The sequence below is a fragment of the Diachasma alloeum genome, unplaced genomic scaffold, assembly GCF_001412515.2.
Source record: "Diachasma alloeum isolate Michigan unplaced genomic scaffold, Dall2.0 Dall_scaffold_00914, whole genome shotgun sequence".
Taxonomy (NCBI): domain Eukaryota; kingdom Metazoa; phylum Arthropoda; class Insecta; order Hymenoptera; family Braconidae; genus Diachasma; species Diachasma alloeum.
Window position 1 is genome coordinate 390,075 of NW_021681032.1, and position 22,338 is coordinate 412,412.

General features: G+C 36.1%; 2 protein-coding genes across 4 annotated transcripts in view; one reads left to right on the top strand and one right to left on the bottom strand.

The window, feature by feature from the left end:
* LOC107045320 (sn1-specific diacylglycerol lipase alpha) overlaps positions 1–22,338 on the bottom strand; it is a 32,494-nt gene that overhangs the window by 2,870 nt on the left and 7,286 nt on the right. For 2 of the 3 annotated variants that reach the window (XM_015267548.1, XM_015267550.1), the window contains exons 2-11: positions 15,215–15,426; positions 14,178–14,279; positions 13,917–14,106; positions 13,762–13,846; positions 12,771–13,099; positions 12,285–12,669; positions 10,957–11,477; positions 9,705–9,728; positions 9,453–9,585; positions 777–1,120 (exon numbers count right to left, since the gene is read on the bottom strand). In XM_015267548.1, the coding sequence (XP_015123034.1) occupies positions 777–1,120; positions 9,453–9,585; positions 9,705–9,728; positions 10,957–11,477; positions 12,285–12,669; positions 12,771–13,099; positions 13,762–13,846; positions 13,917–14,106; positions 14,178–14,279; positions 15,215–15,426 (2,325 nt within the window). Of the gene's footprint in view, positions 1–776; positions 1,121–3,851; positions 4,028–9,452; positions 9,586–9,704; positions 9,729–10,956; positions 11,478–12,284; positions 12,670–12,770; positions 13,100–13,761; positions 13,847–13,916; positions 14,107–14,177; positions 14,280–15,214; positions 15,427–22,338 lie in introns of all 3 variants that reach the window. The other variant, XM_015267549.1, reaches the window with a different exon arrangement.
* The window catches only part of LOC107045319 (protein strawberry notch), a 46,935-nt gene continuing 26,418 nt past the window's right edge, over positions 1,822–22,338 (top strand). The window contains exon 1 of the mRNA XM_015267546.2: positions 1,822–1,891. The gene's annotated coding sequence lies outside the window, so the exon portion shown is untranslated. The remainder of the gene's footprint in view (positions 1,892–22,338) is intronic.

Consider the following 22,338-nt stretch of genomic DNA (forward strand, 5'->3'; position numbering starts at 1 on the left):
GGGTGTTTTGCAGGGCGTCCGCCTAAAATTCCTTGAAAACAATTTTTCTTTTTTTCAAATCCTGGCAAACAATGTTGGGCTTTCAAAACAAACATTTTAAGCTATGATTTAATTCATTTGACGCATGATATTCAGAGATATCCCTGGAATTCTGCTTTTCAAAAAATACAAAGTTTTTGCAAATGTTCAAAATCAAAATTACGATTACTGCTGTTGCCTTCATCTTCGAACTCGTCATTCAATCAATTCAGAATATTTTTTTAGTTATCTTGGAACCGGTTTTCAAAAAATTCGAAAATTGAACAAACTTATCGATTAATTGTATTTTATGCCACTCATGCCTGAAACCGGCTGGATTACACACTCGACGCTTCGCGTCTCGTGTCTAATTCAGCCGGTTTCAGGCTTCGTGACATAAAATTTTGTTCAGTACTTGTTGGGAAATTTCGTCCTTAACGTGTGTGGTTACATCACTCGCCTTCGGCTCATGCTGTAAACCCCACACACGTTAAAGACGAAATTGCCCCACACGTGCTGAAATATACTATTAATCAACAGTTCCTACATTTGAAGAAAAACATTCAATTCAATCCATTCATTAAATTCCAAAAATCAAAAAATTAAATTTGAAGGATTACGAAGCTTCCCTTTCGGAGCAAAAAAACGAAAAAATATTTATCTCGAAATATTTTTTTTCCAGGGGGTTTTATCGAAGGAATTTCGTACCGCAATCACCCACTTTTCGTAGTTTTTTTCTTCAAAAATTATTCTCTTACAATTTGTTCTCGTCGTGCCTCGGGGTAGTTAATTCACTGGCAATACTGACGTACTCCCAGGGTATCCCGTGGGAGTCAACACTCAATTCACGTCCAGCCTGGGGTATATCAGTGGGGCTCTGGAGGGAAGTGAAGCTCGTCTCGAGACATAGTCTGTGGGGTGGTGTACCCACTGTTAATGAACATGTTTTTCCGGGGCTCTGTGGTGACAAGAGGGCACGCATCTCCTGCTCGAGCTCCAACTCCTGGATCTCGAGGGGCTCGCGCACCTCTGACGCCTCGGCCGACGATGTCTGACCTGATGCCACTCGCTGCGGCTTCGTTGGCCCCAGGGTTGTTACAACCTGATCGTCAGGACGTCGTCCAGTGGGTCAGTTAGTACTTTCTCTTTTTCGGATTTTCGGTTTTTTTTTTTTCGATTTACACAACTGTGCGCTTCTCTCTAATCACACTTCTAGGTAGGCATTCAATTCTCGGTTGGATTTATCTTTAGGCTACTTCACCGAGTATTTATCATGCATTTCAAACCCCTGGACACTCTCTTTTCAGATTCAATTTGTTTTATTTTGGGTTTTATATTGAGCTCGTGGTGAAATTTCATGAAAAAAACGCGTGCTTTCTTTGAGAAATTTTATTAAAAATTCTAGAAAGATAGTTGATGGGGAAAATCAATAGATGTTGATTAACGGGCGCGAATTTTACTATTTTTTTTTGTGAATTTTGTAACGAAAAACGGAAAAAATTATTCATGTGGGAAAATCACGTTCTATTGATTGTTTTTTCTATTAAAAATTATGATCTTTTTTGTTTTTTATAGATTTATATCAGTTTTGTAGATTTATATTGATTTTTTTGCACCAAAAAAAATATTAAAAAATTAAAATCTATTAAAAAATCAGAAAAGATTATAATTTTTAATAGAAATTGGGTCAAAAAATAGTTTTTTCGATAGAATTTCAACTGATTTTATCAGAGAAAGCACTGGTTTTTCTATCAATTTCTTCATTTTATTTATTTAATTATGATTTTCCTGTGTTTAAAGGACGAATGGGGATGCACGTGCAATGAACAGTCTCTACATGCTTCGAATGACTCGACACGAGTAACTACTGATTGTGAGTGAGAGTATTTATTTATTCACTTTTATCCAATATTTTTTAATCGACGATATTAAGAGCATCATGTCGCGACAACCGATTCGTAACTCGGGAATTTAGAATTTCATTGCTAATTCCCCGATTGCTTTTCTTCATTAATTATCTGAAGGAGCTCGATTGAAGTTGTCAGTGAAAGTAGGTGTGAGAGTACCTCCACCCAGTCCACATTTGATGCGTCATCTACTCATGCGAATGTGTGAACTGACTATCGAAACAATTATTTAAGGGGTAAAATGGACTGTTTTCAATCTGCAATAGCTCGCGATCCGCGCGGTGAAATTGGAAGAGGTTTCTTTCATTTTGAAGGGAATTTTCTGGGCTTTAAAATGAGCGCTGATGCGGCCAAATCGCGTCCCTAGATCCGGAGATATTGATGTTTAAACGAAATCCATTTCAGTAGCGAAGCGATAAAACGGTTCTAGTCGATTTTAACTTTGGCCAGTTTTCAAGGAATATCTCGGAATTTATCTCCCCCCCATCAAAAAATTTATTAAAAAGAATATATAATATGGGCCAATTCCATACATTTTTCAAATTTATAAAGAATATATAAAAAATATTTATAAAACATATATTTCATTTTTTTTATATAAATTGGGCCAATTTAATATATTTTTCAAAATATAAATTTTTCCGTGTGGGCCCTTAGATTTCGAAGATATTTCTCGAAAACGGTTTAGCAGTTTCACTACTGATTTTACATCCCCTCAGATTGAAAACTGAACCAAACCAAATGGATAAATTTTAATGTTTCATGAAGTTTTATTTGAATGATGATGAAAATGCTAGACACTTAATGTTTATCATTCAACTTGCCCTCGGAAGTTCCAAAACATTAAAATTTTCGCTCAAGGCCAGTGAAATAAGGTCGATGATTCAAGTTCTGGGGATTTTATCAGCTCAAAATGATTGATATCACTGGCTCGAAGTTGAACGTATCAGGACCTTAATCAGTGGCCTCGAGGGGTTGATATAATATGGGCCAATTCCATACATTTTTCAAATTTATAAAGAATATATAAAAAATATTTATAAAACATATTTCATTTTTTTTATATAAATTGGGCCAATTTAATATATTTTTCAAAATATAAATTTTTCCCTGTGGGCCCTTAGATTTCGAAGATATTTCTCGAAAACGGTTTAGCAGTTTCACTACTGATTTTACATCCCCTCAGATTGAAAACTGAACCAAACCAAATGGATAAATTTTAATGTTTCATGAAGTTTTATTTGAATGATGATGAAAATGCTAGACACTTAATGTTTATCATTCAACTTGCCCTCGGAAGTTCCAAAACATTAAAATTTTCGCTCAAGGCCAGTGAAATAAGGTCGATGATTCAAGTTCTGGGGATTTTATCAGCTCAAAATGATTGATATCACTGGCTCGAAGTTGAACGTATCAGGACCTTAATCAGTGGCCTCGAGGGGTTGATATAATATGGGCCAATTCCATACATTTTTCAAATTTATAAAGAATATATAAAAAATATTTATAAAACATATTTCATTTTTTTTATATAAATTGGGCCAATTTAATATATTTTTCAAAATATAAATTTTTCCCTGTGGGCCCTTAGATTTCGAAGATATTTCTCGAAAACGGTTTAGCAGTTTCACTACTGATTTTACATCCCCTCAGATTGAAAACTGAACCAAACCAAATGGATAAATTTTAATGTTTCATGAAGTTTTATTTGAATGATGATGAAAATGCTAGACACTTAATGTTTATCATTCAACTTGCCCTCGGAAGTTCCAAAACATTAAAATTTTCGCTCAAGGCCAGTGAAATAAGGTCGATGATTCAAGTTCTGGGGATTTTATCAGCTCAAAATGATTGATATCACTGGCTCGAAGTTGAACGTATCAGGACCTTAATCAGTGGCCTCGAGGGGTTGACGGTTGGAGATACCTGGTATCGTGGCAGGAAGAGGGTGTGGTGGCATAGACGTCGGCGTCACGGTCACGTGGTGATTGTTGCTGAAGTGGAATAGAACGATCGTCGTACCTCCTGGCTGTACACCGCTCGTCGTCAGTCGTCACTCTGGTTGTTCCAATCTCAGTAAAATGTTCTCTGTCCGCTGACACCTAATCCACACCACACACCCTCAGCCACTGATAATTAGCCCTCATTCATTCAAATTATTTTTCCTCTATCGAGACTCAATTGTCGGGAATTCTGAGTTTAACTGCACGTACGAAAAAATTTTACTGAATAACTCGCCGATTTCGGTAGATTTTTTAGTGAATTTTCTGGTAATTTTTGGATGATTCTATTGAAGAATTCCGAATTATGCAATTTATGCCATTGGAATATTTTCTACAGAATTTCAACGGCTAAAATTTTCTAGATTTTTTCTGTTTCATTTTTTAATTGAAAAGATGGAATTCTCCTGGTTTTTCAATGAAAAAGTGTCTATTGAACATTTTTTAGAAAAAAGCGCGCAATAAAATTGGGGAATTCTTTAATCGAATCGGCCAAAATTTAATAGAATTTTCAGTAGAAGTTCAATGAAAATTCAACAGAATTTTCGCTTTTCTAATAAAATTTTGTCGTGCGTGTACTTTTTCGAATCTAGCTTTCGTTAATTAAATAGCGTATATCTGGTTCTGAAGCGGTAGAGTCATTAACCACTCTAATTAAGGCAGTCACATTAAGCTACAAGTGCTAAACACTCGACAATTAAAATTATTCGAGGGGTGAAGTGGGGGACGGGATAAGTCGGCGAAATTCAATCATTAAATTTGTACATTTAATTGAGCGAGAATAATTGGGTTGGCACATGTATTTTGCAAAGAAATAATGTTTCAGAGCATTCTATTACGGATGAATAATGAAAATTCTGTAAAGTAAATTTTTTTTTCGATGAAATCGATTTCTGCTGAAAATCTCGATATCGATCAATTATTATGATTTTGACAAAAATATTTTTAAAGTGAAAATTGATTGTTGATGAATTATTTATGAAGAAGGAAAAATTCCATTGGTTTTTTCCAGTTCGGTTAAAAATTATGAAACTTTGTGTATCATTTTTTTCCAGCGATATTTGATACTAAAGAAAGCCAGTGGACTTTGATTTCTCTCTGAAAACTTTCAAGTATTAAATAAATTCCCCAAGTTTTTTCCGTTGTCTTTGAATGTTTTTCCTGATAATAAAATCCAAGGAAAAAAAACCGGATCAAATTCTCATGGATTTTCAACAGAAATTCGTCAGAATTAGCTAAAGAAAGCTCCAGGTTTTTTTATCGAATTTTGCTCGTGTGTAAATTCAAGCTATTCATAAACTTCTAAACAAATGTCATTAAATCTCCCAAGTGCATTGAACATTGACCCGAATCGTTATATATCCCGTCATACTGCGGCTCAATCGCACTGACTCCCGATTAATATTCAATATCGCTCTTAAAATTGACCAATGAAATCATGACAACATGAATATTCAAAATCCTGGTCCATCTGTTACTAATTTCCACTGAAAATCCGAAGATCCAATTTCACTCCAAACCCTCACTACTCCTCCAACTCTCAGCGAAATTGACTCCCCCCCCGTCTCTCCACTTCACTCCGACGTGTGCCATGAAACAAGGAGATGGGGGAGGATTTTTCATCGTTTACGTGAAACTAAAAAAAAATATAAATCATAACGCACAGTTTTTCACAAAAAATTACTTTGTATTCGATCAATACAATTCATTTCAGTTACATAAAAATTATACAACAAAATTAGAGAGACTTGTTAATGGTGATTGATGCAAATGCAGTATGAATAATTTAATCTAGCAGATGTGAGGCAATTATTCATACAGTCGAAAATAATAACGGTAATGAAAAGACTAGTCTATGTACAATGTACAGCACAACTCTGAGCTCTCCACTAGCTTCGATAATGACACGTACGAAAAAATTTCATGTTAGCATCTTGGGAATTCGTACGATTTATTTGATTCAGGTATTTTTTATAGAAAATTCCCGGCTCAAATTGTCTAAATTTTAGTTAGTTGAAAAATTCATGTCAAGGAATTCCTATAGAAAATCTCTCAATAGAAAATATTTCTAGAAAGATAGAATTCTACTGATTTTTTAAATAAAATAGTTTCTATGTGACATTTTTCTGAAACAAAATACCCAGTAAAATGTGGAATTCTGTAATAGAATTTTACTAGAAATTCCCTGGCTCAAATGTTTTTTTTTATTTTCTCAATGAAAACAACAGAAAGACATTTAAAACATGAAATTCTACTAATTTTCTCTGTAAAGTATTTTCTACAGGGCATTTTCTACAAAAAATGTGCACTAAAACTGGAGAATTCTTTAATGGAATCACCCAAAAACCAATAGAATTTTCTATAGAATTTTACTAGGTCAAAGAAATTTGTTCGTCCGTGGAAATTTGTTCCTCCTATCTACGTAATTAGACTACATACGCGCCATGCTGTGTCAAATAATTACACATGCGCGTGGATATGTATATCATACACTCCATCAATCATAAACAAACGATCTCGCGCCAAACTCCCCGTATTTTCATTGCTCTCAACAACTCTTTGCCGACATTTACACGAAAAATTACTCCTGAAACTGGCGGAAATGCAGACGCATCTACAGACATTTGGCGTCAGATCGTGCAACTGATAATTACAACAATCCACTATTGTAAATAGTGCCACATCTTCCCTACCTCTCCTCCCGGCTTGGCAATGTCCTTTCATTCGCTGATGTAACGGACAATAAACATTTTCCATCGCACGTATCACAATAGGGCTACCATTAAAATATCATGATCCATTCGGGTAATAGGGTCTCTGTGGGGAGAAGGGGATTACAATCGGATTTCATTCCCCCAGTGGCTTACATGCAATCCCATCGTTCCAGTATTCCTCACGTTTTTTGTGAGACTCGAGGTTCATGTGAAAAAATTATAACCGCGTGAACTCAAACGAAAAATATTGTGGGGGTGGATCCGATAAATTATTAAACTCAATGGAATATCATACTTCTCCGGAGTTTAGTGTTACGATTTTTCCCATTGGGGGCTGGCATGAATTTTAGAATGAAAAATATTGGACATGTATTTTTTCATTTCGATAATAACTTCTTGGTTGGTAGTAAATAAAAAATGCAATTACCCAATTTCGGTTTCATTTTGGGAACAGGAGATTGCAAGACGTTTTACAAAAACTGAATTGGACATATTTTTTTATTTCGATAATAACTTTTTGTTCATTTATTCAATTAAAAAAAATAGAATAACCCAATTGTGGTTTCATTTTGGGAACAGGAGATTGCAAGACGTTTTACAAAAACTGAATTGGACATATTTTTTTATTTCGATAATAACTTTTTGTTCATTTATTCAATTAAAAAAAATAGAATAACCCAATTGTGGTTTCATTTTGGGAACAAGAGTTTTTAGAAGTGAATGTGCGTTAAAGTCTTATAACATTTTTCTTTAATTACACTTCGAGTCTTTTTTTTCTCTAGATGTTACAATTGAACGAGATAAAATCCCATGAATGTTAATGTGGTTTTAATAGAACTGCAAGACGTTTTAAAAAAATTGGATTGGACATATTTTTTTATTTCGATAATAACTTTTTGTTCATTTATTCAATTTAAAAAAATAGAATAACCCAATTGTGGTTTCATTTTGGGAATAAGAGATTTCAGAAGTGAATATGTGTTAAAGTCTGATAACATTTTTCTTTAATTACACATCATTGAGTCTTTTTTCTCTAGATCTTGCAATTAAACGAGATAAAATCCTATGAATGTTAATGTGGTTTTAATAGAACTGCAAGACGTTTTAAAAAAATTGGATTGGACAAATTTTTTTATTTCGATAATAACTTTTTGTTCATTTATTCAATTAAAAAAAATAGAATAACCCAATTGTGGTTTCATTTTGGGAACAAGAGTTTTTAGAAGTGAATATCCGTTAAAGTCTTATAACATTTTTCTTTAATTACACTTCGAGTCTTTTTTTTCTCTAGATGTTACAATTGAACGAGATAAAATCCTATGAATGTTAATGTAGTTTTAATAGAACTGCTGAAGAAATTCTTAAAGAAGTCACGTTTTTCGAGATCAAATCATTTGAAAGGAATCGGCTTATCCCGAATGTTTAATTGCGCCCCCAACTCGGCGGAAAGTCAAAAAATTCCAACTATTGATTTTCTCCATTCAAAATGCTTTATTCAAAAGGCAATAAAGCCGCTTCTCCGTCGGCCCCGCGGGGGGATATTGCGATCGCAGCGGGAAGTGTCATTATTAAAAATAGCCCCATTGGGATTGACTGCAGCGTGCCCATAACTCAAAGCAATCGTTTGCTGAAGTAACTCGAGTTTTTGTCACGTAGTTGATATAAGATGTTGAACATCCGGTTATGGGAACTTCAGTGGACGAGTGTACGTGGGCGATGGAGTAAGAGTTGTTGGGAGAGTTTTTCGATAACATTCGTGGCAACTATTGGATTACAGGAGCAATACGAATGAAAGGGCAGGGGGAGAAGAATGTGGAATGTAAATTCTTTGAATTCCCAAAGTCACAGCCAATTCAACACTCAACAAAAAGTGGACTGTTGATATTTATCACAAACTGTACAAAAACTATTCAACTGTAGTCTATTTAATTACATTCTGTTCCTCCCAATTGTTCAAAAAGGCAGCAGCCGGAAATATCAGATAAAATATCACATGAATAAAGATCGTGATTTGAAAGGATTGTAGAGGCAAATGAATGGGTTTTCTGATTGTGAATAAAATTCACAACAACTTAAAATTATGCAACATCCACCGCATTTTTAAACAGATAGTTGTTTATAGGAAAGTCTATAGATGTTGATTTTCCTCTAGGAATTATTGCGCATAAGTGTTCTGCTTTTTCTATGGATTTTGAAAATAAAAATACAGCTGGAAAAGCCTGGAAAATTTATGCGAAAAAAATTGTGCAGAAAAATCAAAATCTATTGCACTTTTTCTATCAAATGTGCCTTAACGAAATGACACGGTAAGGTTGCATAGTCTCTCACAGAAATTCTAATAAAACATTGAGAAAATTAGAGAAAGCGTTAAATTGTTCTATTAAATTTCTTGTAATAGTGTAATAAGATGAATTCAATGTTAACATGTTGATGTTTATAAAATGTGATATTTTATGGATGATTTATCGCTTAGCCGCTCACAACTACCGATTTATATTGATTCTATAATTAATGACCTAGTCAACTAATAACTGAGCAACTAATTAATCAGCACCGTGCACTTGCACATCAACGACAATATTACTAACAGTCTCAGTTGAAAAACTCTCGCTATTTGAACAATTGACAATGTCAACATTTCGACAACTCAGTGGAGATGTCCCACCGATATTAGCATCAATGATGATGTCTTGACTATCGACAGTCTCCTCGAGTGGCTCGTAAGTGCCTGGCTTCAACGAGGAACTTCTACTTATCGGTATTTGTCTACTCCTCACATCCCCCTCATCGTTCATAATTTGTCGATCGCTTACCTTATTGAGGGCCTTTAGCATTGTGTCAGGCATGTGATCCTGTATCATTACAGGACTGATGAGAACTTCGTCGAAATCACCGGGGCCTGCCCAGAGGGCTTGATAAACTGGCTCTCGTTTTCGAAGAAGATTTCTGGGAAGCCACAAAATTATTCATAAAATTCGACAATTGAGACTAAAGTCTTTTCCCTTGGCTCTTTGAATTTATCTTCTAGAGGAATTTAACAGGATTTTAACGTAATTTAAACTCACCTCCATCTAGACTCGTATTTCGGCCTGAAACACAAAAAACGACTCATTCAAATTATTTGTCGCTACCATATTTTATTCTGTCTGCGCGTTTTTTTTTCAACAGAAATATTTAATGGACATTTTATAGGGCAAATTGATAGAATTCGATTTTTTTATACAAGGAGATCGGCCGCGCGTGCTGCGCACGCGCCTTCTCATCTCTTCACGTAGTGGCGCTTCGGTTTCAGTCTTACGCTGACGCTTATTCGAGACTTTTGAGATATTTCGGGATCAATTTCTTTTCTCCTTTTTACGATAGGATACTTTTAAGAGTTATGAATAGCCCGTCGCTTGAATAGTTGGAATCAACGTTCACCCGGCTAAAAAATTCGATTTTGGCGAAAGTCGACTTTCCCTCTGGAAAAAACGGAAAATGTGACCCTTTGAAAATCTGAAAAAAAAACTTTCAGTTTTCACTTTTTCCACATACTTTTGAGAGTTCTGAATAGCCCGTCGCTTAAATAGTTGGAATCAACGTTCACCCGGCTAAAAAATTCGATTTTGGCGAAAGTCGACTTTCCCTCTGGAAAAAACGGAAAATGTGACCCTTTGAAAATCTGAAAAAAAAACTTTCAGTTTTCACTTTTTCCACATACTTTTGACAGTTCTGACTAGCCCGGCGCTTAAATAGTTGGAATCAACGTTTACCCGGTTAAAAAATTCGATTTTGGCGAAAAATCCAACACCTGACACTTTCACCCTTGTGACCCTTGGACCGACTTTCCCCCCGGAAAAATCCAAGATCCGACACATTGGCCTCCGGTGAAAAATTTTTTTTTTCAGTTTTCACTTTTTCCACATACTTTTGATAGTTCTGAATAGCCCGTCGCTTGAATAGTTGGAATCAACGTTCACCCGACTAAAAAAATAAATTTTGGCGAAAATCCACTTGCCCCGGAACACCCGAAAATCTGACCCTTTGAAAATCTGAAAAAAAAACTTTCTCAGTTTACACTTTTTCCACATACTTTTGATAGTTCTGAATAGCCCGTCGCTTGAATAGTTGGAATCAACGTTCACCCGACTAAAAAAATAAATTTTGGCGAAAATCCACTTGCCCCGGAAAACCCGAAAATCTGGCCCTTTGGCTGGGGCCAAAAAAAACGGTTTCTCAGTTTTCACTTTTTCCACATACTTTTGACAGTTCTGACTAGCCCGGCGCTTAAATAGTTGGAATTCAAATATTCATTCAAAGAATACTTCAAATACTCACTCCCCCTTGTTCTGATGATGCCTGACAACATGAATGATCCTCCCAGGTGGATACAGTGGTGTATGAAGTGTCAAGGCTATACTAGAATCACTGGGAACAATGGTCTGGGCCCTCGCCTGATCCTTATCCCTCTGGTACTCCGCAATGCACCCACCGGCTTCCAAATTCGCGGCAGACGTCGGTGTAGATCCACACCCACAGCACATAACCGAGCAGGCTATTGTCTTCCACTTAGGATCGACACTGCGTTTTATGGCGTTTATCAAGTCAGCGCGTAGGCTCTCCATTTGTCGGAGTCCTATCCTGGGCACCACGTCTTTACCCACTACGACGGACGTTATGAACTCCTGGGTGTACACCTGGGCTGGCATGCTCAGGAGACCCCCAGGTGGTGCATAGGAGAAACACACCAGGTCTGGGTACTCCTGTCTGAGGAGAATTGCGAGGATTGATGCTGTTCCAGCACCGAGGGAGTGGCCCACTAGAGTCAAGCCAAATTGATCTGTTCCTCTTGCTGGATCCTGCACACAGCGAGACAGCGGTTGCAATCAAAACTCAAAGACCTCAAATTGAGACACTTTTTCCGTCTGTTTAACCCCTCAGGGGTCGATGCCACGCTTCGACCCATGAGGATATGAATGACTCTCTTTGAAATTGATTATTTCCAAAACTGGGATTTAACTCAACCAAACAGATAACAACGAAAAAAGGAATACTGTAGCTTCAATTACATGTCGGTGTCATAATTTTCCGTTGATTAGAAGTCATTACTTTCTAGTTTTGTCGACTGTACTCCACGCTTGGAAACAAAAGGGCCCCGCCCGTGAGGGGTTAAGACCCCTCTGGACAAATGACTTGATAAAGGCAAAAGTGATTTCATTTAAGACACCTTTTTTCTGATCAAATTATTTTGATTAAATCATAAGTACTTTTTTCGTATTATTGATATCGATTTGTTGTCATGAAACGTCTTCAAAGAAGTTGAAAGACAGTGATAGTATCTGATATTTACGAATGGGTGAATAATGATGATATCCACGAAGTTGCGCAAAGTTATCTCTTATGGAAACTATTAAGATCGTACCAAAACGGTTCTAACAAACAGCGAAACGACACTTTTTCCCGTTCGACATTAAAACCGCCCATTTCACGTCCATCACCTTAACGTCACATTTCGTCTTCATGAGCCTCAATACGAGAGGATTCACTCGACTCTCATTTCTCATCAATCACTCAAACCTTCCAATCATTTAAAACCGCATAATTATGCTCAAAAAGATCTCCGAGCTTTCAACTCGAGCACTTAGTGAATACCGAAGACATCTCACCTTAGCAAAAGCTGTAGTAATGATCTGCTCGTCATAAATTTTCTTCCTAATGTATTCAGCTGCTTGCACCATCCCCTTATGCCCCAGCCAGTCATCTCTGGGTGGTGTCAATGGTAGTACTTCAGCCTCGGCATTCAAGTCAGTGAGAACATCCTTCATACTAAGTGTACCACGAATACTGATGACAACTTTTTTCTTTGTGTAGTCAAGTGCCACGAAGAACGGCGTTTCGCCAACATCAACGTGAAATGTCGCGTAAATAATGTCAATTTCTCCAATTTCAACCATTCGACGTAGTGCAGCATAGTTGCACTGACAACAATTGTCCTCGACAATTATAGCATCGTCCTCGTGTTTTATACAGGGTACACAGCCACATCGCAATCTGAGGAGGAAAAAAAAAATGCAAAAGCCAATTGTTCATGTACAATTGAGTTGTTTCCGATGAACCGAGGGATAGAGAGAGCAATTCTAAATATAATTCACCTGGTGCACAATTGGCAGAGGCCCGTTGTGTGATTGATAAAAAATAATGGCCAGCCGTAGGCGGCCAGGGCGAAGTGCATGTAGTGAATGGTGTCTTGAAAATGTGCCAAATCACCGTCCTCAGTCAGGGAGAGAAACTTGGTCCTCGGGGTTATGGGTACGCCGGATAGGAATTCATAGGTATCGTTTTTTCGCTGTTTCACGATGAGCTCGCGTTCGATTTTTTGAAATTTACGGAGGAGGACTAGACCGGCTACCACGTCTGATGGGACGACGTCCAGATCGCGGAAGAAATCACTGAGGAGTTTTGCTATGTCTGCAAAAGAATTCTGTGGGAACGGAATTTTTATTAATGTACGAGAAAATTTTGCAGATTAAAACTGGCGAAATCGCAGACAATTCTGTTGGATTTCTATTGAATTGATAGCGGAATTATCGTGAGGACCTTTTTGTCTTAAGGATCTCCGAGTATCGTTTACAATTTAGTTATATTCAGCGTCATTCAAATTACATTTTGCACAGAATTAGCATTTTTTTAATATTCGCTGTTTGTAAATAAATCAGTGAAGTTGAAGTTTAAACTTTCGGAAGCCTTATTGTTTTAAGGCGTGAAATGGATTTCTGGTGAAATTCTGAATGTGAAGAAATTTGTTACGATTCTGAACAAGTGAGTTTAATGAGTTTAATGATGGAAAATTGATTGTTTATGAATTATTTCATCAATCTTCCTCCAATAGTAAACTTTCTAATTTTTCGTCATTAATTTTGTATTTAACATCGAGATTCAAATTCAGACCTGCAATTGGGGCTCAAATAAAAGCTCTCATGTTCGCCTGCAGAGATAGAGAACCATTTCGCCAGAGAAAAAATAGCCAAAGTACTTGGATATCCTTGAAACAAATTTGGCAATTTGGCTTAGGTCCTGAGATATTTATTGAAAACTGAATGAACTTGTTCTGCCCCTTCGCTAGAGAATTCACGCAAAACTCACTCTATTCCTGTCAGAATTTCCCATGCAGCAAAACAGCATCCGACACCGATTATCCCAGCTGTCCTGGTACGCCCTAATAACTTTCCTAAATAGTAAATTTTAAAAATAAAAAACAGGATGAAATAGGATTTATGAAAAATTGAGTTTGCTCATACCGCTGCCTCCAGTTCCTATTTCTACTGCCGCTACGTTTATAGTGCATTCTCCCACCGCCTCGGGACTCAGCCTCCCTCATACTCCTCTGGTATTTCTTCATTTTGACCCAGGACCTTCCGGCGGCGTCGTAAGTGCACCAGACTGTCACCATCACCGACGCCAATATACACCAATTGCAAATAACTAATCCTGAAAAGCCGGTATTGATGCATTTATTGTGGGTGACCCGGTTGCTGGGGGGGTTTGTCGATAGGACGTACCTAGAATTACTTCTTTGGCTTGCGCTGCTGGACAATTTGTGTAATAATACACTAGCCACGTGACACCGGTGCAGAGCCATCCCGTTTCTAATAATAATAAAACTGAAAGCAAATGTTTTAATTGCGGTGGGGAGTTGGGAAACGTCAGGAAACGAAATTGAAATGATATTCGTTTTGAGAATATTTTTTTCCGGGAATTCATGTGGCTTGTTGATGAGTGGTGAGAAGAAATCATTTTTTTTATTTTGACAATTTCAATTATTTTATTAGAAAAATCAACGGAACATTTGATAGCAAAACCTAGCGAATTCGCTAGACAATTCTATTGAATTTCTACTGAACTTTATGTTAATTTTTGGCTGATTCTATTGCAAATGTTCAATTGGGAATATTCTGTAGAAAAAGTAAAGAGAATTCGATTTTTATTTTCTATAGAATTTCCTTGGCTCAAATTTTCAAATTTTTTTTTGTTTCATTTTTTTTTATGAAACGAAAAGATAAATAGAATGAAAAAAAAATTAGAAAATTTCTCGAATTTATGACGATTATTAACTTTTTTCAGAAAAAAGTAAATAATAAATAATCGTCAACAGAAATCTCTATTAAATTGAACCCTCGCAGTGAACGCCATAAATACCAAAACCAAATCATAAATTCCATGATTTGCTACTGAACTAAAAACACCATCAAACACAGTTGCATGAATATCCCTGCCATAATCCAACCACATGATTGTCTCCATAAAGTAAAAATACAGCATCGTTATGAAAAGCTATAAAAAAAATCTATTAAAAAATAGCTCGACGAAAGCCTTCCCCCGGGTGAAATTTACAGCATTACCAAGTGGAAAGGTCCCCGAGGGACAGTATAATAAAACCACCTGAAGTAGGTCATGAGACATAAAATGTCAAATAATGTCTCGACCCACGTTGGATCGAATATCGATCTGCAAAAATGTTTTCGATTGGCAGCCACAGCTGAGTATTTACCAGCCCAGACGACTGATTCATGTCCTATTGATCAGAGGGACTACTTACACACTTTGATGTACAAAAGATGCTGCATTGGGGCTCTTGGAATCGTGTCGAGGATACTTCCACGTGTTGCGAGGATGCAAATGGCCAGTTCGATGGCCATTGAGGCGATGAATATCCCGAGGTAACCGAGGATGTATTCCCAGAGCAGGAGGACACAGGTTACAGAACGATCCCATTCTACTATTCCCAGGAGCACTCCCAGGATCACAACCCTAGAAAATAGAAAAAAAATATTGTGGATTAAAAAACTAGAGGACGTATGATGGAAAATCGATGGGGGGTGATTTTTCCATATTTATGGGATCATTTCAGTAGCGAAGTGGTAAAACGGCTTAAAGTAGCTCTATCCTTCGGCCGGGCTACGCTGTACTTTTGGATATTTTCAGTTTTTTAATTTTTCAACTCAGTAGCGAAGCGGTAAACCGGGTTAAGTCAATTTTGACTTTTGGGCATTTTTTGACAAATATCTCGGAATCTAAGAGAGATAGCAAAATTTTGTTCATCACCTTTTTTATAACCCTCAGTTGGCTCTACAAAAAAGGTCATGATAAAAAATTTTCTATCTCTTTTAGATTCCCAGATATTCGTCAAAAACTGGCCAATAGTCAAAATCGACTCAACTCGGTTTACCGCTTCGCTACTGAACTAAATTGCATGAAAAAAATTTGAAAAAATTCATACCCAGCCAGTATTATCTAAATTAAATTTCGCAAAATATTGATATTTTTTTCAAACATTTCCCTCTTATAAATAAATAATAATACTTGTTTGCAAAATGATGGATTATTTTTTGTGAGGTGTCAACAAAAATTCTTGATTTTTTCACGTCTAATGAAAAAAAAATTCAGATTTTAATCTTTGATTACAAGGGAAATTGATTTTTACATAAGACCCTGGGTTAAGTCTTGATTTTTAAACATTTCTTCTTTGAAAAACATGAACGATCATTAAATTGGTTGATTAAATTGATTGGTTTTTATCAGATACCCATCACGCGGTTAAAAAAACGAATAAAATTGAATAGAATTCCAATGGAACTTCAACACTAATTGAATACAAATTATCACTAGAAGGATCTTCCCGTCAATAATTGACGAAAAAATTCTCTCCCCTCAATTTCCAAAAATTTCATCACTTCATCCCCCAGATTAACCCATCCACTCCGACCTCCATGTCAGCTCATCTCGTTTTACCACTCCACAACTGAATTCGTTACATGCGACAATGTGACAATATCCTATCGGCGTAATGGAGATATCAGATAGTGACAAATGCAGTATATTCGATAACAGGAAATTTGAGACGGAAAGTGTTTCAACGCCCGAATGATTGGTGGAATAGAATAAAGTGAGAGAGTGGTGAGTTGGTGGAGTCTCCACCGCAGTGAGAATTACGAGACAAATTGATAATGTCATTCATAATTAGATTTTTTGACGGAAAATTAATGAGAAATTATGCCCCTGAAGATTTCATTTCGAAGCTCTCATTTGAGACTCATTCTACTTTAGATCGCCAGACATTTTGCAATAATAATAATTATTATTACATTTTTAATCCATGTTATTTAAATGTATAAATTTAATTCAGCAGCAAAGCCGTAAAAAGTTTATGTCGTTTTTGATTATTGACCGATGTTCAATGAATATCTCGAAATCTAAGGGAGTTAGCAAAATGTTCGTTACGACCTTTTTTGTAGAGCGAACTGAGAGCAACGGAAAAGATTATCTCGAAAATTTCGCCATCTCCCTTAGATCCGGAGATATTCCTCGAAAACCGAGCTGAAGGCTGAATCGACATAAACCGTTTTACAGCTTCGCCGCTGAATTCTCTATTTGAAAACCGCTCCCTGAACGTTGACCAATTTCTATGGCTTATTCATCAATTAATTCAATTGAACTTTTTCTCACGAAATTTAATTACCGAATTTAATGACTGAAAATCGTGTAAAATCAACTGGATTTGATTTGACATGAAATTTTTCCTCTTCACTTCACCCGGAGCTCAATATCTCAGAGGATGACGGGATTGATGCAAATTTGACGAGTAAATTGAACGTTTGACGTCCAGTGAAACCTTTAAACTGGTCTGACACATCAGCCCTGGATGAATGCACCTGTTGGCACATCAAACGATGATCTCATCCGCAAGTGCATTGACTCTTTACCACGACATTTGGCATTGGACTTTGACTCGTGTCAGCACGACTGCTCCACACTATTATTATTTTTCGATATTTTCCCACTGGCTTTTACGTAACAGCCTCGTAACTATCAAACTTGATCCAATAAATTACGGTGAACCGACGAAACACTCGGTGGGCAGTAAAACGGGTTTAAAATCGTGCGGAAGTTGGAAAACTTCTTACGCATAATTTTTTCTGGGACTACAAAGTCGTGACAAGTTTTTTCATAGTTTCACAGCATGAAAAAGAAGTGTTACATGTTGTCATGTGGAAATGTTGAAAAGAGGACGAGCACGAGCCCTCGGTGGTGCGTACCGCCTGGCCTGTATCGATTTAGTTTCGTTGCCACCGCACCGGGTCTTTCGTTAACGCTACCACAGTATTTCTACTGTGAAATGTGTCTATCTATGTAGTGTACGATATTTTTTCCCCCCCCAAATCCCTCGAAATATGAGAGAAAAATATCGTAATTTTATAGAGCGAGAGTAAACGATGGGGGAAACCATTTGAGTAAATAGTGTATTTTAACGTGCATTCGGAGTATGTTCCACTTTTTTTTTGCATTTCCACGTGGAGAATAAATTTTAAAACAAAAAGTCGATGAATGTTGATTTTTTTACATCGCTTATTCTGTTTTTCAATAAGAAGAATTATTATTCATCTTGTCGAAGTGTTCCTTCGTCTAGAAAAATTATATTTTGAGTTTTTCCTTTTTTCTAATAATTTTTTAAAATAATTTCTACATTCAATTTTTTAGAGTGAGAGTAAACGATGGGGCAACTCATTTGAGTGAATAGTTTATTTTAACGTGCATTCGGAGTATGTTCCACTTTTTTTTGCATTTCCACGTGGGGAATAAATTTTAAAACAAAAAGTCGATGAATGTTGATTTTTCTACATCGCTTATTCTGTTTTTCAATAAGAAGAATTATTATTCATCTTGTTGAAGTGTTTCTTCGTCTAGAAAAATTATATTTTTGGTATTTCCTTTTTTCTAATAATTTTTAAAAATAATTTTTACATTCAATTTTTTAGAGTGAGAGTAAACGATGGGGCAAATCATTTGAGTGAATAGTTTATTTTAACCTGCATTCGGAGTATGTTCCACTTTTTTTTGCATTTCCACGTGGGGAATAAATTTTAAAACAAAAAGTCGATGAATGTTGATTTTTCTACATCGCTTATTCTGTTTTTCAATAAGAAGAATTATTATTCATCTTGTTGAAGTGTTTCTTCGTCTAGAAAAATTATATTTTTGGTATTTCCTTTTTTCTAATAATTTTTTAAAATAATTTTTTCATTCAAATAAATAATTTATTTTGTAATGAGAAATGGAAAATGCCGTGCAAGGAACCTGGAAAATTCATGTCCATGAATTCTTGCTGAAAAAAAAGCAATAGAATAAGTTATTTAGAAAAGTAGACATTTTTTTTTCTATAAAAAAAAATTATGAGGAGAAATCCCAAGATTTCTTCCTCAACTTGAAGATTTTCCCCTCAAAATTTCAACATTCTTCAGTTGAAATTTAAGGGGTAATTTTCTAACAGCGAAGAAGCTGCAGAAGTTGAGAGAAGTGTCAGAACCGCCGTCAAACCACGAGAGAAGGGGAATTTGCCGGCAACAGTGACTGATGCTCACTCTTTTCAATGAAAAACTTTTCCAAGTGCACTCGAGAGGCTGCACAGACCAACCAAGATTGCAGCCACTATTGCCTAACAGTTTCATCTGAGTTTAACGACATAACAGTGTACACACCACTGCCAAGAGACTCGTGACACACATTCGATCACGAGGATCATCCTCGCTTTTCGGGAATTTCCACGACTCCGGGTAATTGAGACTCGGTGGGTTCTTTCGTATGGGAGGCTAGCTCGGGATTTCTCAGGAATATACATGCACGAAAAAATTGAATAGAAAAAATATAGCGAATTCGACAGAAAATTCTACTATTTTTTGGCCGATCGGCGTGACTGCGCGATTTTTAATAAAAAACTGTTCAATAAAAATATTTTATAGAAAATAGTTAACAGAATTTCATCTATCCACAGAATTTTTCCTATAGGAATTCCTCGATATGAATTTTCAACGGTTTTTCCACTTTATTTTTCTTCTTTTTTTCTGACACGAAAATTGGAAAACTTGAGCCCAAGAATTTCGATGAAAAATATTTCGAAAACCGAGGAATTTCGATGAAAAAAATAATATGAAAAATACGAAAAGTTGTATAGAAAAATGAACTTCTATTAATTTTTCCTGTAGAATATTCTTTATTGAATATTTCAATTGAAAAAATACGCAGATAACAGAATTTTTTAACGAATTCGCAGTTTTTTGTGAAATTTTTTCGCACGCACGAGTGGATGAATTTTTCGTTGAAAAGACTCTAGTCGTGAAATTGGAGCTCGCATGTCGTCGACCCGAGGACCTCAAGGTGGCGTGCACTTGCAGCCGTATAACGTCTGATCAAAGTTAATTCAATTATCCCCGTTCTCCTCTGGTGTAATGATAGACAACAGCAGATTATTTTCAAGTGTCAGTCGGTTATTTATACTCGAGTTGCACAGCTATTTACATGTCTGCTTGATGATGATCAAACGGCGGAGAGATTGTATGGAGAGGAGAGTTTAGGAAAAATTATGGAAAAAGTTTCCACTCGTCTTGAAATTGAGGGACGTGGAAACTGTTTTCAAATTACTTGAAAAGATCGTCCTCAAGTATTTTTCATTGTTGCCGGTTTGACACGTTAGGAGTTCGAGGGGTGTCATCGAAACGATTGGAAAATCTCATCCGAAATTTCAGGAGAGACAGCCCATTCTGCTCCAGTTGTTTTTGACATACAGACGAAAAAGTTTTATGCTCTCCGAAGGATATCCAAGGATCTCTTACAGTTTCAGTCATCAAGTTGTCAATTCAATTGCGGGGGAATAAGTGGAACAAAATCATGGATAATGCCCATTTTTATAATTTCGTTCCTGTGAATAATCAATACAAATTGTTCAAATGTATGAAAAATTATTTTTCATAAATGATTCGTGGAGAAGGCCAAAGCATAAAAAATTGTAATTCTCCAATCATTCTATCATTTTTCCTAACGTTTCTTTCACCGTTTCAATCATCAAGTTTATCGCTTAAATTGCGTGAGAAAATTTGGAAAAAAATTATTGATAGAAATTCCTCAAACGTCTGAAAATGTATTATTCATAAATAATTTATGGAGAAGGTTGCAATTTTTCAATCATTTCATCACTTTTTCTAAAAAAAATAGATTTTTCAATTATTTCCAATCTTTGTTCTATTAATAATCCCTAGGGATGGAAAATGCAGGTTTAAATTTAAACGTCAAAAGTTTCAATAATAAAGCCAAAAAAAGAAGATGACAAAAAGAAAAAAAAGTAAAAATCCTCTGATATTCTAAATGCGGAGCATTGATTTCTCTTTACAAGATTGACGAATGGGCTGAATGCACTGGCTCCACTCAACATTCTCCACTAGATTTAAGTAGTCTGATTCAAGCCGCGCTGAATGTTGCTCTCGTGGGACAGAATCCCCACAACGACTGCAATCATCCGTCGGTGGCTCTCATCATTGTTCTTTACTTCCAGACGCTCAACAAAATGTCCCAGGGAATTCAAAAAACACCACCTGTCGATACACAATTTTTTCCGCGTCTGCACAGTTTCATCCCGACAATCCGCATTTTATTGGTTTTTTTTTCTGGGATTGAGAGCTTCAACAATCTGTCCCTCAACTTTTCACTTTCATTCATAAAACTTTTCTCCGCCCCAGGCGGAGAGTCCACCTACTCACAATAAAAATAAAGATATTCCTTTTTCACACCCGGCGAGGTGCTGATTATTCATGATGAATGAACAAAAAAGCCGCAAATCTAGAAAATATTATTCGCCGTTCTAATTCCTCGATGAATAATAAACGAAATGAAATGGAATGAAATTCACTGGATGAGAGATTTCTCCTCACATTGGTGGAGGATCAAGTGGAGTGGAGTTAACGGGGAGTCGAGAGCGGCGCAAAAAAAATTATGAGAAATATTTCAGTTGTTCTTGGAGACTCTGCAGAAGCGAATAATTCACTTCTTCACTTGAAAAAAGTTTCGAGCACTTGTCGTTAAATTTTTTGGGTGAAAAGAAATTTAAAATAAACGACGAGGAAAACTGTACGTGTAAAAACCGTATTTTAATGCGGTTTATCTTCCATCAAGTTCAAAACATTCTGAGGACAAAAAAAAGTTGAATATTTACTGGAAGTTTTAGGAGACTCTTTTACCTCGATCTTTATTAAAAATTAGGCCACATTACCGCAAGTTTTTTGCTAGAAATTCGAGAGATAAGGTCAATAGATGTTGATTCTATTCAGATTTTTTCCGAAAATTATAGAGTAATTTAAATTTTTTAGGTGTTCAATTAGAATTCTTTAATAGTTTAAAAAAACTGGTGCTTTCTGCAAGGAATTCCATTGGAAATCTATTCAAATTAGGCTTAAAATTAACCATTATTAATACATTCCTTAATTTGAGGAAACGAGAGCACAAAATATGCAAATAATTCTACTGAAAATATATGAAGAACCCTTTTGTTTCGATTTTTAATGACAATTATGTCGCTTTGTCTTAAATTTTCCAATAGAAACCCCAGAAAAAAGTCACGAGATGTTGAGATTTTTTCCACAACAATTACAGAATACTTTGAATATTCCATTTGTTCTCCTAAGCCCCTCGAAATTAAATAATAATCCTCTCCACTCGCAGAGTTTCGAGTACTCATCGTTAAATTTAAGGGATGAGGAGTAACCAAAAACTTTGACGATTCTCATCGCTCCATTCCATTTCATCGCTTTGTATGAAATATTCAGGGATCAGGAGAATGACAATACTGTACAGCTGTGCAGTGGGAGACAAAGACCCTTTGAGAATTAGAATGGCGAA